This window comes from Dromiciops gliroides, chromosome 2 (genome assembly GCF_019393635.1).
Source record: "Dromiciops gliroides isolate mDroGli1 chromosome 2, mDroGli1.pri, whole genome shotgun sequence".
Classification (NCBI taxonomy): Eukaryota; Metazoa; Chordata; class Mammalia; order Microbiotheria; family Microbiotheriidae; genus Dromiciops; species Dromiciops gliroides.
The window spans coordinates 162,884,656-162,900,878 of NC_057862.1; the positions used below are offsets into that span (position 1 = coordinate 162,884,656).

Genomic DNA, 16,223 nt, shown 5'->3' on the forward strand with positions numbered 1-16,223 from the left:
CCTGAGACTCCTAGGTGGTGTTGCCTTTTTCTTTCTCCTTCTCTATCCTAGCCAGGCTTTCCTAACTTTCTGAGCCATGTGATATCTCTCTTTACTAATATCTAATATACTTTAATAAATACTTAATGTCCCCAAACTGGTGATAAAGCTTCTAATTTATAAGTAGCAATATATTAGAAACCCCAGCTAATTTTCCCCAAACTTGGGACAAAAATAAGGTGACCACAAATAGTTTTACCCATCACGAAACCCTCTCAAGGTTTTTCTTAAGAACTTTGATTGTATGACATGGGAGACACTGGCACAGGACCACTCAGCATCGTGTGCCTTCATCAGAGAAGGTGCTGTGCTGTAGGAGCAAAGCAGAATTAAAGTAGCTAAAAAGAAATGTGAGATGTGCAAATTTAGAGAATCCAACCCAAATATCCACATGGATTATTTGTGCCCAACCTGTGGTAGAGCATTCTGAGTTCATATTGGTCTGATCAGCTGCAGTTGGACACACTGTAACTTGACTCTAACATAGTGATGTCATTTTGGTCCTCTTCGAGAATGAAGGACAACAATCAACCAAGGAAATCTGTGTTTGATGGCAAGGGAAAAGTATATAAAGGAATATCACTATAATTAGGTCTTGGTTCCTCCTTGTCATGTTCTTCATGCCCCTTGACTTTTTTTTTTTTCCTGGTGAGGCAATTGGGGTTAAGTGACTTGCCTAGGGTTACATAGTAAGTGTCAAGTGTCTGAGGTCGGATTTGAACTCAGGTCCACCTGAATCCAGGGCCGGTGCTCTATCCACTGCGCCACTTAGCTGCCCCATGCTCCTTGACTTTTAAGAGAATTGATTGTCCAACCCATTCTAGCTTTCCTGAAGCTCTACTTTACAGCATCTGACAAATTCTCCATTGCCATCCCTGTCTTTCTCGGTAGGCTGGATGCAGAGAGCTACTTGCTCAATGTTCAAGTAATAAGTTTCAGAGTTCCTCTGACTAGAAGTCCAACACTCTTTCCACTTTACCATGACGACCTTCAATTGGAACCCTCCTCCTCCATACTTTTCTCTAATCCAAATTGATTATGTACCTCCTAGCTTCCTTATATTGGCAACCATTGTCTCAACTACACATGTTCAAGATTTTAAGAGTCGTCTTGGAATCATTACCCTTTGTTTTACATTCACCACTTTTGGTACTTCCAAAACTTGCTTTAAAAAAAAAAAAGATGCTGGAGTCTTGGGGTTCTATTCCTTCCCTCTATTTCCTGGATTCAGTTTGGGGTGGAAGATTAGCTACTTCTTTTGATCAGGAAGCAAAAAGGTAATGGAAAGGGTAGGGTTGGGGGCAAAGGGGGAAGAGGGAGGAAGAAGTTTGGGAGTGGTTGGACTGGCTGGTATTGAGATTCATGAGTTGTTTTTTGAGTTTTTATTACTTGGCTAACTGGAGGAGGAGTGGGAAGGAGAAAGAGGAAGACCTGGAAGAAAAATCAGTTCCTGTCAGTCGCAGGGGATTTGTGGCTGTTACATCCATTTAAACTTTTCTGACACACTGGACTGGTATCATGCTGTTCTAACCAGCACGCAGTTATGGAATAAGTGCCAAATGTTCTTACCCAACCTTACTCAAGTCATTTTTGCACACAAAACATTCTAATGCTTAATTTACCTACTTGTTCCTTTGTATTTTTCTTGTATGATGGTAAGGGTTATTTTTTCTTTGTCTGATGGTGCGGGATTGGTGTTTTCACACTAATTAAGGGGGTGTGTAATGATCACATCCAGGTCATTAGCACCCCTTGTGTAGTTCGCTGGATTAACAACCTTGTCCCGTTCTTAACAACTGTTGGGAAAATATCTGAGTCTGATGGAGGAACAGAAACAACAAAGTCTCTAGGCTGAAGGAAATAGGTTTATTGAGAGAGTTTTAGTCTCACAATAAAGCCAGTCATTCAGGGGTTGGACCTGAAAGACCTTGAGTTACAAAATCAATGGGTTTTTATACCCTTCCAGAATTTGCATACTTATATCACATATTAATTAGAAGTTTCTAAAATTAAAGCGTATTCTTAGGAAATCTTTAGGAAATATCAAAACTGCCTATGTGACAAATATCAGCATTTTCCAATACTCTTATCAATCTTATTGTGGCAACAGGGTCATAATTATGCTGCATGACTCCCTTCTATTAGTCAAGTATACCACTGGTAAGCTGCGTGACCCCCTTGAGTCAAATACAACACTCATGGTTTCTAAAATATAATATTGCTGAGTACTGTATCTTCTGATATTACTTAATGCTTGACATTGGAACGTTAGTCAGAAGAGAGACTTAACCTATTAATATAATTAATAAAAATAATATCTAAATATAATAAATCACAATTTTAGTTAATATACTGATTATCATCTTAATTAAATCACTTATAACTAAGGGATGGGGGAAATCTCACTCACACAACCCATTCCCAGGTTTGGTATTGTAGATGTATCAATTCTATTGACCAATTGCTAAATAATCCTGTCTAAAGTTGGGTTGCCTTCATGCCTGCCTACCGCACATGGGCTTTAGTGGGGATGGGACTGTGTTGTCTCATCTTCCTGTTCTCATATGCTTTGCTCTCCTTAGTGCACCTGATAGACAATTGTGTGAAATTAAAAGCTGCATCAAAAATCCCAAGGGCAGTCTGGCTTGTAGCCCCATATCAAGGTGAATTAAAGCTGAACCACATTCTCAAATAAAATTGTTGGCTCTGATTCATGTTGAAGCTATTTTCATTATTTCGGGTCACTTATGGAAGCTTTTCAGTAAAATCCCACTCACACCTTGAGTAGATATAATCCAGCAGTCTCTGGGAGACATCTAACCAGGGGAAAAGCCTCCCCCATTCCTTATGCTCCCCCTCTCCCACTTCCTCCATCCTGGGAGGTAGACTTAAGGATTTAAACACAAAACAGAAGAATGTATATTTTATCCTAGAAGCAATAGGGAATCACTAAAAATTCTTGAGCTTGGAGGTGGGGTGTTCAGGCTTTAAGAATTCAATTGTGACATTTATGTGTAGGAAGAATTAGAGTGGGGAGAGACTGGAAACAGGAACTTATTACTTATTATATTCAAATGAGAAGTTATACAGACCTTAAATAAGGCAGTGACCATGTAAGTAGAGAAAAGGAAAACAACTAAAGAGATGTTCTAGTAGTACAATGGACCAAGTGATTGGGATAGGGAGTATAAGGGAGGCTGAAAAATCAAGGAGGACCCCAATGTTTTGGGAGTTTGGTGATACCTGCAATAAAAATAGGAATATCTGGAAGAAGGGAAGGAGGGTTTTTTGGGTGTGTGTGTGTATGGTTTTTTTTTTTTTTTGGTAAATAGTATTTTATTTTTTCCAATTACATGTAAAAATAATTTTCATCATTCTTTTTTTTTTTTTTTTTTTTAGTGAGGCAATTGGGGTTAAGTGACTTGCCCAGGGTCACACAGCTAGTAAGTGTTAAGTGTCTGAGGCCGGATTTGAACTCAGGTACTCCTGACTCCAGGGCCAGGGCTCTATCCACTGCACCACCTAGCTGCCCCTATCATTCATTTTTATAAAATTTTGAGATTCAGGTTTTTTTTCTCCTTCCCACCCTCTGTCCCATCCCACCTTCCCAAGTTGGAAAGCAATCTGATATAGGTTATACATGTGCAGGCATGTAAACATACTTCCACATTAGTCATGTGGAATTTTTTTTTTCGGAGGGAGAGGAGAGCAGGAAGGATTGGAAAATATGGAATTCAATTTTGGATGGTAGAGTTTGTGATGCCTCAAGATATCCAGGTAGAGATGTCCACAGGCAGTTAGTGATGCTGTGCTGAGCTATGGGAGAGAGATTTGGATTGGATTTCTAGATTGAGGGTTTTCTGTATAGAGATAGGCACATGGGAGCTGAGGAGATAAGCAAGAGAAGGTATATAGAGAGATCAGAAGAGAAGTCAGGGTAGTCTTGTATTCTCCAGTGACTACCATAATGCTATGTATGTACAGTTAATATTTGTTGGATTGGCTTGCCTAAAATATCAAGTACAGTTTTTTTCAGAGTAACGTTGAGACCCTATAATCTGATCCTATTATGCATGATGTTTCAAAAATCTTAGTGTACTTTTAAACTTTCTCCCACTATTCCCCAACAAGAATTGCCCACTTTAGCTTGATTCTTCATTTCATAGTCTACTAAGTATACCATCTTTCCAGCTGATAATCATCATCATCATTATTATTTTTTTGTTTTTTTTTTTGTTTTAGGCAATGGGGGTTAAGTGACTTGCCCACGGTCACACAGCTAGTAAATGTCAAGTGTCTGAGGCCAGATCTGAACTCAGGTACTCCTGAATCCAGGGCCGGTGCCTTAACCACTGCGCCATCTAGCTGCTCCCAATCATCATTATTATTAAGTACATTTTACAAAGGACTCCTCCCGGAGTTGTGCAATGGAACGAGTGCTGAGTTTGTAGTTGGAGAACCATAGTTCAAAGTCTAACTTTATTATGTGTGACCTTGGGCGAGTCACTTACCTAAAGCTTTGTGGACTTTATCTCTGCATCTGTAAAATAAGGTGGCTAGTCTAAATTTTGAATTCTATTTTCCTATGCCTTTATGAGTGTGGTAGTGCATTATAATGCCCATTTGATAGATTTGCAAACTGAAGCTGAGAGATAAAGTAGATTATCATGTGTTATAAGTATCTTAGAAGTGGCAGAGCTGGCTCTCAAATCTAGGGCCTGGGGAAATGATTTTTATATGATGTCAGGTTCCTTTTCAGTGTCTATCCTCTGGTTCTCAGTACAAGTCTAGCCTTTCTCAGGAAAATTTCCTCGAGTATTACAGTACACTGTGATTACTATCCATCCTCTGTATTTAATCTGTACTTCTTGCCTAGAGCACTCAAGATTTATCTAAATATTTAGTTACAAATGTAAGTTCCTTTGATAATAACAACTTTGGGATGGCACATAGTAGGCACTTGAATGTTCATCAATTTTTTTTGCTGCTTCTTAACAAATAAATGTATTATATTTTTAGATACTTGAAAAATGTCTGAAAACTCCAGTGACAGTGATTCATCTTGTGGTTGGACTGTCATCAATCATGAGGTAGGTTTTTAAATCTTAACATTCTTTGAATTTTTGCATTGATGATAGTTATGGGTTCATTTGGTTTTATTAAAACTAATATATCCAGAATTAAGGTTATGTGGCCTAGTATATGAGGTTTCCCCCCTCCATCTGATTTGGTTACCACGTGTAAATAACTGATTGAGATTTTCCAAGGGAACCTCAATACTCACCAACCACATACCTTTTAGACACTTGGTTTGGCAAGGATAATTTTGATTTACAAAGTCCAACTTTTAACATTCTTTTTTCTTCTTGATTCATGGTTATACTTTCCCTTTTTTCTACTTCACTCTACTTTGTTACAACATGTTAGGCTGACAAATTTCTATTAGAACTTGCTTTAAAAATATAAATTTGACATGTTAAATTTTGGTTAAATGTTAGTTTTAAGGCTGACTTCCTTGTTTGCCTCCTTCCAAAGTCCTTTATTCTATATCTTAAAAAGTGCTTCAATGTTCTCTCCTCCCTTCCCATCCCTTCCCCCCTCAATTAAAACCAAACAATCCAAACCCATCTCCATTGAGGCAAATAAACATAGTCATGCAAAGCAAATCCACACACTGGCTATGCTGGAAAATGCATATCTGTGTCCATAACCTTTCTGCCAAGAGGTGAGTAGCATGCTTTATCATCATTCCTCTGGAGTTGCGTTTGATTATTGATCCAAAGAACTTTCTTTCCCTAGCAAACTCACTCCCCTTCCAAAACTTCCCTATTTCTGTTGACTGCACTATCATTCTTCTAGGCTACCAGGTTCCTATCCTTTGCCATATCCTCAAATTATCATTATCCTTGACCTCACACAATCAAATTTTGCTGTTTCTTTCTCCACATCTTTTGCATTGAATCCCTTCTTTTTACGCACACTGCCACTACCTTAATTGAGGCCCTCATTATGTTCCACCTAAATTATTACAGTAGTCTCCTACTTGGTCTCCCTCATTTAAATCTCTCTTCACTTTATTTAGCCTCTCCCACACACTGCTGCTAAAAACCTGACCTGGATATTTCCTTACTCAGTTAACTCAAGTGGCTTCCAGTTGCCTCTAGGACAGGGGTTCTGAATCTGAGGACTATGAACTTTTTTTTTTTTTGGTGGGGCAATTGGGGTTAAGTGACTTGCCCAGGGTCACACAGCTAGTAAGTGTTAAGTATCTGAGGTCAGATTTGAACTTAGATCCTCCAGAATCCGGGGCCGGTGCTCTATCCACTGCGCCACCTAGCTGCCCCAACTATGAACTTTTTAAAAAGCACTTTGATACTATTTCAATATAATTGGTTTCTTTTGTAATCCCATGTATTTGTTTATGTATAAATTTTATATATTTGAAAACATTATTCTGAGAGGGAATCCATAGGGCTTATCAGACTACCAAGCGGTCTGTAACACAAAAGGGAGGCAAAGAACCTCAGTTCAAGGATCAGATATAAATTCCTTTGTTTTTCTTTCAAAGCCCTACACAAATTGGCCTCAAACTCTATTTCCAGCCTCATTGGACACAACTCTGCCTGTACTCTCTTCCTCAAATATGACACTCCATCTCTCATCTCCGTGCTTTTTGCAGTGTCCTTGGAATGCCCTCTTCTGTCCCTCACTCCCCCATAGATTCTCTCTTTTTTTTTTTTTTCAATACTCATCTCAAGCACCACTGTCTACACAGAGCCTTTTCAACATGTACTGCTTTCCCCCATTCCCCAACTGCTGGTGGCTTCTCTCCTAAACTTTCTTGTATTGAACTACTTATTATTTACTTATATTTCTTTTCTTTATATTTCTTTTGAATATACTTATATCTGCTTTCCTTCTTTTGTTAGAATGTAAGCTCTTTGAGAAAGGAGGATTGAGTTGCAAAGCAGTTAAATCCAGTTTTAAAGTGATAAGCAACTATTAACATTTCATTATTGTCACTTTTTCTAGGGGTCTGATATAGAGACAGTGAATTCTGAAAATGGTGTAGCAAATGAAAGCCCTGAGTTTGCATCAGAAGAGTACACAGCTTTAGTGCAAGTAGAACATCAGGAACTGCCTTTAGATCAAGAAGGTAAGATGCACAGAAAAAAAATTTCTAAAGAAATGGGGAAAAGTATACAGCAGTAATATTTTCATGAGGCCTTTATGATGAACTCCTTATTTACAGATGAAGAAACTGAGGTCCAGAAAAGGTAAACTTCAAGTCCAATAGTCTTGTCACTCAGTATTATATTTTAATTGAAATAAACCTTTAAGAAATTCACAGTATGGGGTAGCTAGGTGGCGCAGTGGATAGAGCACCGGCCCTGGATTCAGGAGTACCTGAGTTCAAATCTGGCCTCAGACACTTAACACTTACTAGCTGTGTGACCCTGGGCAAGTCACTTAACCCCAATTGCCTCACCAAAAAAAAAAAAAAAAAGAAAAAAAAGAAATTCACAGTAACATTAAAAATATATGTTGGGGCAGCTAGGTGGTGCAGTGGATAGAGCACCGGCCCTGGAGTCAGGAGTGCCTGGGTTCAAATCCGGCCTCAGACACTTAACACTTACTAGCTGTGTGACCCTGGGCAAGTCACTTAACCCCAATTGCCTCACTAAAAAAATATATATATGTTACTTGGAGTAATTACTCTGTACTGACATCTTTTCTTTCAAAGATAATTCATTTTGTGTTATGTGGTGTTTATATTTGCATTTGGTCTGTATTAGAACTATGCTTTTATTGGCATGTGTGGTACTCTATGGGAAACTGAACAAGGCAATTAAAATAAAGGAATAATGTAATTTATCTTTGTTCTGTATCAGGAAATAGAGAAGGTGGTACAATGTTAATGGGAGAAACTACTTATCTAGCTTTGGAAGAAGCCAACTCAGTCCTTGAGGTAAATTTCAATGGTTCCTATTTCTTTTATGGTTAAATGCTGAACAATATTCCTTTCTTTTTTAATATTTTAATTCTTCCCAATTACAATAATTTTTAGCATTATTTTAAATTTTGATTTCCAAATTCTATCCCTCCCTTCTTCCTTCCCTGAGAAAGTAAGCAATTTGATATAGGTTATACATGTGCAGTAATGTAAAACATATTTCTACATTAGTCATGTTGTGAAAGAAAACCCAAACCAAAAAAGAAAGAAAAAGAGTGAAAAATAGCATGCTTCAGTCTGTATTCAGACTTCATCATTTCTTTTTCTGGTGGTAGAGAGCATTTTTCATCATGAGTCCTTTAGGATTGCCTTGGATCATTGTATTACTGAAAATAGCTAAGTCATTCACAGTTGTTCATTGTATAATATTGCTTTTATTGTGTACAGTGTTCTCCTGGTTCTTTTTACTTTGCTTTGCATTAATTCCTGTAAGTCTTTTCAGGTTTCTCAGAAATCATCCTGCTCATTATTTCTTAAAGCACAATAATATTCCATTTCAATCATATACCACAACTTGTTCAGCCATTCTCCAGTTGATGGGCATCCCCTTGATTCCCAATTCTTACCCACCACAAAAAGAGGCCAGCCCTTTTATCCACTATACAATAAGCCTCTCATTTGATTTATGTATATAGATCATGTAGGGGCCAAATTTAATATATGAAGAGTTAATTGGGTGGCTCGCCTAAATATTGGGGTCCTGGAGATAATGAGGGACCTCTAGGTTTAAAGCTCCCTCCCCTCCGAAACTGCCTTTTTAGATATTTCTCCCAGCCTAATAAGAAAGGAATCTTACAGCCTCTGTTCCACAGATGAATCAGGTTTTATTAGGAAGAATAAAGTAAAAGCAAAGGTGAAATTAATAAAATCAAAGACAAGGAAATAGGAGAGAAGAAATATGGATAATCCTCCTACCTCTAACCTAAGTCTTAAGAGCAGAGTAACTTACCAGCTGGAGCTTGTAGCTTCAATGGAAAGCACAGCTTACAACCAGGCTTGAATGACTTGGCTGTTGCTCGTGCTCGCACCACCGGAAGGGAAGAAAAAGAGAGAGCGCGCTCCAGAAGGGCCACAGACTCCCCTCAGTGAGTGTTTATTTTTCCTCCCCCAAAAGGGGAGGTCCTTCAAAAGCTTCCGATGGAGAGAGGTTTCTCCTGACCTCAGAAGCATATGTAACTTCAGGGCGGACCAGGTGTGGCCCCTCCCAAATGAATTAGCCAAATTCTAATAATTTTACCACAATCATAAGAGCTAAAAAGTTAAATTACTATTAAACCACTTCAGTCTAGTTAAAGAAGCTTAGCTATTTGCAGGAAAATTTCATTGCAGGTGAGGGAAGAATTACTAAATTAGGTTTTCCTTAATACATTTCTTCTGAACTAAAATATCTTCAAGATTTTAATTCACAGTCAAAATAGAAGGTATATTTGATCTTTATGAACAAAATGAATCAATATTCAAAATATATAATAAAATTTCTTAAATAAACTTCAAATGAAAAAAACCTTATCACTTTTAATTTCTATATCTTAGAAATCTATTTTATATGCCCAAAGGGCTATAAAGATGTGCATACTCTTTGACCCAGCTATGCCAATACTAAGTTAGTATCCCAAAGAGATTGAAAAAAGGGGGAGAGAGGACCTATTTGTATAAGGATATTTGTAGCTGCTCTTTTTGTGGTGGATAAGAATTGGGAATTAAGGAGATTCCCATCAACTGGAGAATGGCTGAACAAGTTATGGTATATGATTGTAATGGAATATTATTGTACTTTAAGAAATAATGAGCAGGGCAGCTAGGTGGCGCAGTGGATAGAGCACCGGCCCTGGAGTCAGGAGGACCTGAATTCAAATTCGACCTCAGACACTTAACACTTACTAGTTGTGTGACCCTGGGCAAGTCACTTAAACCCAATTGCCTCTCCAAAAAGAAATAATGAGCAGGATGATTTCTGAGAAACCTGGAAAGACTTACATGAATTAATGCAAAGTAAGAAGAACCAGGAGAACAATTGTACACAATAAAAGAAATATTATACAATGTGTCCTGGTTCAAGTTCTGTGTGTGTAACATATACTGGCAATGTGACCCTAGGCATTTCATTTAATAATGTTTCAGTATTCCAGGCACACTCTATAACACTGAAGTCATAGTTCGTATAAAAAAAATCAGAATGGGGGCAGCTAGGTGGCACAGTGGATAAAACACCAGCCCTGGATTCAGGAGGACCTGAGTTCAGATCTGGCCTCAAATACTTACTTACACTTACTAGCTGTGTGACCCTGGGCAAGTCACTTAACCCTCACTGTCCTGCAAAAAAAAAAATCAGAATAGAAATTTAAACTAAAATACAAGACAAAATGAAATTCGGTTTTTTGAGGGTATCCTAACTTTTTAAACAAAATGAAACAATTGAACTTTCTACCCAAAGATTATTATGAATAAGATATTTTATTTTGACACATTTTATTGTACATATTCTAAATTATGAGTTGGGTATTCACAGTTGTTCATTGTAAGGTATTCAAGTTTCTGTGGCAGGAGTGAGAACTAACCTTCTCCCTCACTATATCCCCTGCATCTGCTACTTTTATATCTCTCCCCCAGGGATGATAAAGTATTTAGGTATCTAATATGTATGTATTATACTAATTTACAATATTTTGCTTATTCCTCAGACAGAGAGAGAAAAATCACCTGATGACAATGTCTATTTTGGGGCTATCAGTGATGATTCTGACATCGTTACCCTTGAACCACCTAAGTTAGAAGAAATTGGAGCACAAGAAGAAGTCATAATTGTTAAGGACATTCAGGGTCCTGAAGATTTTAACTTAGGCTCTTCCTCTAGTAGCCAGTATACATTCTGTCAGCCAGATACTGGTAAGAAGTTTACAAAGATTAAGAATCTGTGAATATGAGCCTTTAGATCTCTAGCCAAACCTTACATAACTTTCTATTCCAAATTCTCAGGTACTAGGTTGTTGAAAGAAGAGCATTATATTAAGCACAATAAGAAAGTTGAACCTTTCAAGTCCTGCTTCTGGCACACCCTGGTTATATGATTCTAGTCAATTCACTTAATCTCTGTGTCCTGGGCAACTCTCTAAGATCATGTGAGGTGTTGAGCAAGTGCCAATTTGCATTAGAGAGGGAATTTCTTTATTGGGAGTTCTATATGCCAGTACAATATGCAGCCCATTCTTTAAAAAGGTTTTTTAATCTTTTTTTTATTTAGAATTTTACTTTTCCCTGATTACATGTAAAAACAATTTTTAACATCCATTTTTAAAACTTTGTGTTCCAAATTCTCTTCCTTCCTCCCCACTCACCCCCTTTAAGAAGGCAAGCAGTTCAATATGTTATACTTGTGTAGTCATGCAAAACATTTTGGCCTATTCTTTAAAAAAATAGTAGAATTGTAGAGTTTTGTTTTACTAATATATTATATTTTCAAGTGACATCAGATAGGACATATGGTAGATATACCAAGCAATTCAAAAGGCATGTGATATTTTTCAAATTTATCCCAAAGAGATGAGAGGAAGAATTTAAGATATCACTTTGAAATAAAGAAAACCTAATAATTCATCAATATTCCCTGTGGGAAAAGATAGGTAGTTTGTTATGATTATTTTTTTTCATCAGGGAGTCATTTACTGTACAGTTGTATCCCATTGTTTATAAGCCACAACTCTATTCTAATTTATGATGTCCTGTATGTAGTGGGACATTATTTGAGGATTTATTATACATTTAGCACAAAATAGGCAGACATAACTAGGAACAAAGAAAAAATTATTATATATGAAATTGTAAACTTAATTCACAGTTTTGAAAATGTATGTTATCTTTTTTTATGTATGTTATCTTTAAGAGGGTAATAACACAATTATCTTTGTTTTCATATCCCTTTCTAAACTTTTCTTGCTTTTATTCCTTTTGTTATTGGTTAACACAGTTGTTATCAGTGTGTGTAGTGTTCTTTGGTTTTCTTTTTTTAAATTCTGCATCTCTTCCTTTAAGTCTTATTTTCTTGAATTATGTATATTTATCAATTTCTGAGATACCATTTGTATATATTATTAATATATAATAGAGTTTTAAAGTTTGCAAAGTGCTTACAACATATCATTTAATCCTTAGATTAAAAAGAAGAACGATGGTACTTCATTTTATTTACAGTTGAGAAAATTCAGGTTCATAGACATTAAGGAACTTCCTGTGGTTAATAGAGAATAGCTAAGAAATACAAGATGTTGGGTTTGTACCCAAGTCTTTCCATATTCCAAAAGTGTTCTTCGCACTACATCATGTAGACACAACAGTGGTAAGCTCTTCCCAATTGTTGTGTACATGATTTTTTTTCTTTCAGTTTTTACTATCATGAATAGTGCTACTGTAATTTTGTACAGACAAGTTTTGTTTTTCCTGTCAGTAATATACTGTTGGTATCAGGAATAACAAACATTGACAAAATGTAATAATTATAATTTTGGAAGTACCATGGTGCCAGTAACAGTCTCTCCATTTTTTGAATAAATTTTTATAGAGGTTGGTGGAGAACCAGAAACAGAATAAGGTTAAGAAGTACTTAGTGTAAACAAAAATTAAAAAGAAAAAAAAGTACTTAGTGATGTTTTAGCATCTGTAAAAGATTATTTAAGTCAGTTATTTAGTGTCTGTGGTGGTAGTGGTTTATTTTTGGTCTTATATCAAAAAAAGCAGAAGGATGAATTATGACCTAGTTAAATGTTATAGTATAAATAGATTAAATTTTATTGTTGTGACATTTTTCCAAAGTAAATCCAAATCTCTCCATTTTATTCTTTATAGCAAAGGTTTAAAAGTATCTTTTTCTTGTTTAGTCACAAAAGAAAGGTGGTGGGAGAAGCTGTGGAAGATTCCAGAGTACATAAGGGGATGGGATGATCAACTGAAACACCACGTTCCGAGCCAACTCTTTCAAGGTGGTGTGACTAAATCTGATCAGCTTCTATAGAGCTGAATGTAACCAGTCACATTTATTGAGTGCTTTAAAGACCCAGTTGTGCTCTGTGATACTAAAATAAGTGTTCAAAGTTATCCATATTGAAAAAAAAATCCAGTGTGGCTTAAGCTTCTTGCATGTTACTCAGTTACTTAAATTTTATGGATTGGATGAAATTAAAGTTCAGAATCCATTTTATCACCTGATTGCTTTAAGCTCTCATTTTGCTTGGATTGCAGAGCAAAGCAATGTTAGATGAAATAGGTTTTGAATGAGGAAGTGTGTGGCCTGGGCTGTTTGAAATAGTTTATATTGGCCTTTTAGCTAACACTGCAAATGTTGACATGTAAAAGAAAATTATTTTACATCTCTTCAGTTATAGTTAGAAAACGATTCTTTAATGTTACTTTGACTACTCTAACAATAACTACAGGAGTCTGACTTTACATGATCCATTCAGATTCTGATGTGAAAGCCTTTATTTTAAGTAAGGATTTGTTTTAAATTCTGTCTTTGCCCAAGAAAATGGGAATTCACCTGAGGAATATATTCTTGTCCTTTGCTTCCATTACTTAGCTTAAAAGTCATACCCTTGAAGATAATATATTAAAAAGTTATACTTGAAAAACTGACTTTACCTTTATGTTCTTATTTTACTCTCCTTTTCCTTGGTCATGAAAAATTAGGAAATCTGCGCCTTTTATGTCTGCGTTAGTTTTCATAATTCTGAGACTTAACTGAATCTATATGATCTACCTTGGAAAAGCATTGCCTAAAAAACTTACCAGATTGGCTGCGGCATGACTGTTACTCTTACTTGCATAGTCAGCTTAAATACATGGTGCATGAGTATTTGTTTTGGAGCTCATTTGATTTGGTCTTCCCCTAATTGATCTTTCTCCTTATTAGATTGTGGACATTGTTTTTTATGTAGTTTCACCTTAAGTTTAGATCAGTCTGCTGCTACTGATCACACTGAAGTGTTGATTCATTGAATTGAAACTCCAGGAAAAAGGCGTAACAATATCCTGGGGAAGCATCTGGAAAAGAAAAGTAAAAGTCACTCTATCAGAGACTTTTTAGTTTATGTAGTTTTCCTTTGGAAATTTAGATTACCTTGTTTCCATTTATAGATTTATTTATAAGTATCATATGCTGCTACATTGCAGAAGCGCTATTTCTAATAGTGAAATACAGTTTTTTCCTTTCTTTTGCTGATATCTGCTGATTGGTAAAATCATATTTGTCTAGTAAGAGTAGGAAATTAAAGGAAGGCTTTTTTCTAGTTTATGATAAACATAAAATTCCTCACCTTGATAATGGAATGATGGAAATGAAGTAAATACTGTCTGCACCTTGTAAGTTTGTTAGGTAGGTATCTAGTTGTACTTTTTTCCTTCATTTTAAATTGTCTCTGTCTCCTTGAGATCAAATTGACAAAGTGTTTTCTGTTTTCTTTTGATTTAACACAATTTATAAACTTTATTCCTATTGGAAAGCTAAGAATAGACTAGAATGGAATGATTACTTTTCCACAGGTGGGAAATGGAATGAAGAAAATTCCCAAGATTAAAGAATTTGTGTATTTAGAAATACCTCTTTCCCCTGTACCCCCATCCCTAACACCCCCCTTCTGGGAATACATGTGGAATATATATATGTCAACAATTCAACATCATATAGAACTTTTAAGTGTTATATGTTGTTTGAAAAGTTTTAGAACTATTTTTCCCATTTTGTAAAATTATTTTTTATAATTTTAATAGTATTTCCATCTCGGCCTACTGACGATGAATCAAGTAGCGATGAAACAAGTCATCAACCCAGTCCTGCAATGAGAAGACGACGTGCTAGAAAGAAGACAGTTTCTTGTTCAGAATCTGAGGATAGACCACCTAATGAACACGAATCTGATTCTCTCAGGGAACAGGTGCATCAACGCCACTTCAGTAGCGGCCTCAACAAGTGCATTATACTAGCTTTGGTGATTGCAATCAGCATGGGTTTTGGACATTTCTATGGTAAGAATTAAGAATTAGTCTGATATTATGGGCAGGCTAATGCAATAGAGAGATCAGTGTACTAAGATCAGGTCTGTGTTGTCCTACTTAGAAGTGTGATTCTATGGTTAATTAGGTGAATTAATGTGGTTATGACACTTAAACTCCTTGGGCTTTTTTTTTCTTGTAAAATAGGATAATACCTACATATGTATATATAGGTGTATGTGAATACACACAGAGACAGACAGACATATTATATATATATATATATATAATATATATCTTTCTCATAGGGTTAATGTGAGAGAATCCCCAAATAATGGTTCTGCCTTGAAAAGTATTAAGTATTATACACATATAAGGGCTTTTTAGTATTTTCAGTGTATTCTATAAAAAGATATTTGTTCTTTTTTAGGTGAGATTAAAAATACAGATTTTTACTATGATTCTGACTATAATATTATGAGCAAAATAGTTATTTTAGTAGCCATTAGGAATTAAATTAGTCATCCTAGCATTATGCACTTGGGAATAGTGTGAAGATGATAAATTGTTTGTGAAATGCTTTTGAGATATTTAACTGAAATTTACATTTAAAATCATACTGTTACTGATTTCTTACTGTTTATATATAGGTGTTTTATTTTGACTATCACTTTTGCTATGATTTAGTAAAATTTAGGATGTTTCCTTATGACATCCCTATATTTTAACATATCAGTGTTTCCATTCACCAAATTGCTTATAAAGTACATAATGCCGTGATGATTAAAAATGTGAGAGACATAGTTTTTGGGTAATTTGGTCATTTTATTAATAGGCTGGCAGGTTATTAATAAAAAGATATCTATTGGCCATCTCTCTCAGACCAAAGACTCCTCATGGTGATGGGATCTCATTTCATATACTGTTCTAGCTGTCATCACATAGCAATCAAATCAAATTGATTAACAGAAATCAAATCTAATTGGTTGACATGATTGGAGGTGGGTTATATTAAAATGAAGTCTGGGGATACTTGACTCAGGTCACTCAACTCTCAGGAAAGATGACATCGCAGAAAAAAATGTAAGACACCCCCCCACCCCCCTGAAAATAGTTTCCACCTAGGTATGCTTTAATTTCATCAGTCCTTTAGCTCTCTAGACAAAAGAATCTGTCTTTATCCAAGATT

General features: G+C 35.9%; 1 protein-coding gene across 5 annotated transcripts in view; it reads left to right on the forward strand.

Annotated features, from left to right (window-relative positions):
• Window positions 1-16,223, forward strand: part of CCPG1 (cell cycle progression 1) — a 73,071-nt gene that overhangs the window by 33,220 nt on the left and 23,628 nt on the right. For 3 of the 5 annotated variants that reach the window (XM_043981936.1, XM_043981935.1, XM_043981937.1), the window contains 6 exons: window positions 5,059-5,129; window positions 7,072-7,195; window positions 7,932-8,008; window positions 10,735-10,939; window positions 12,925-13,026; window positions 14,813-15,067. In XM_043981936.1, the coding sequence (XP_043837871.1) occupies window positions 5,070-5,129; window positions 7,072-7,195; window positions 7,932-8,008; window positions 10,735-10,939; window positions 12,925-13,026; window positions 14,813-15,067 (823 nt within the window). In that variant the 5' untranslated portion in view covers window positions 5,059-5,069. The remainder of the gene's footprint in view (window positions 1-5,058; window positions 5,130-7,071; window positions 7,196-7,931; window positions 8,009-10,734; window positions 10,940-12,924; window positions 13,027-14,812; window positions 15,068-16,223) is intronic. The other 2 variants (XM_043981938.1, XM_043981939.1) reach the window with 1 other exon arrangement.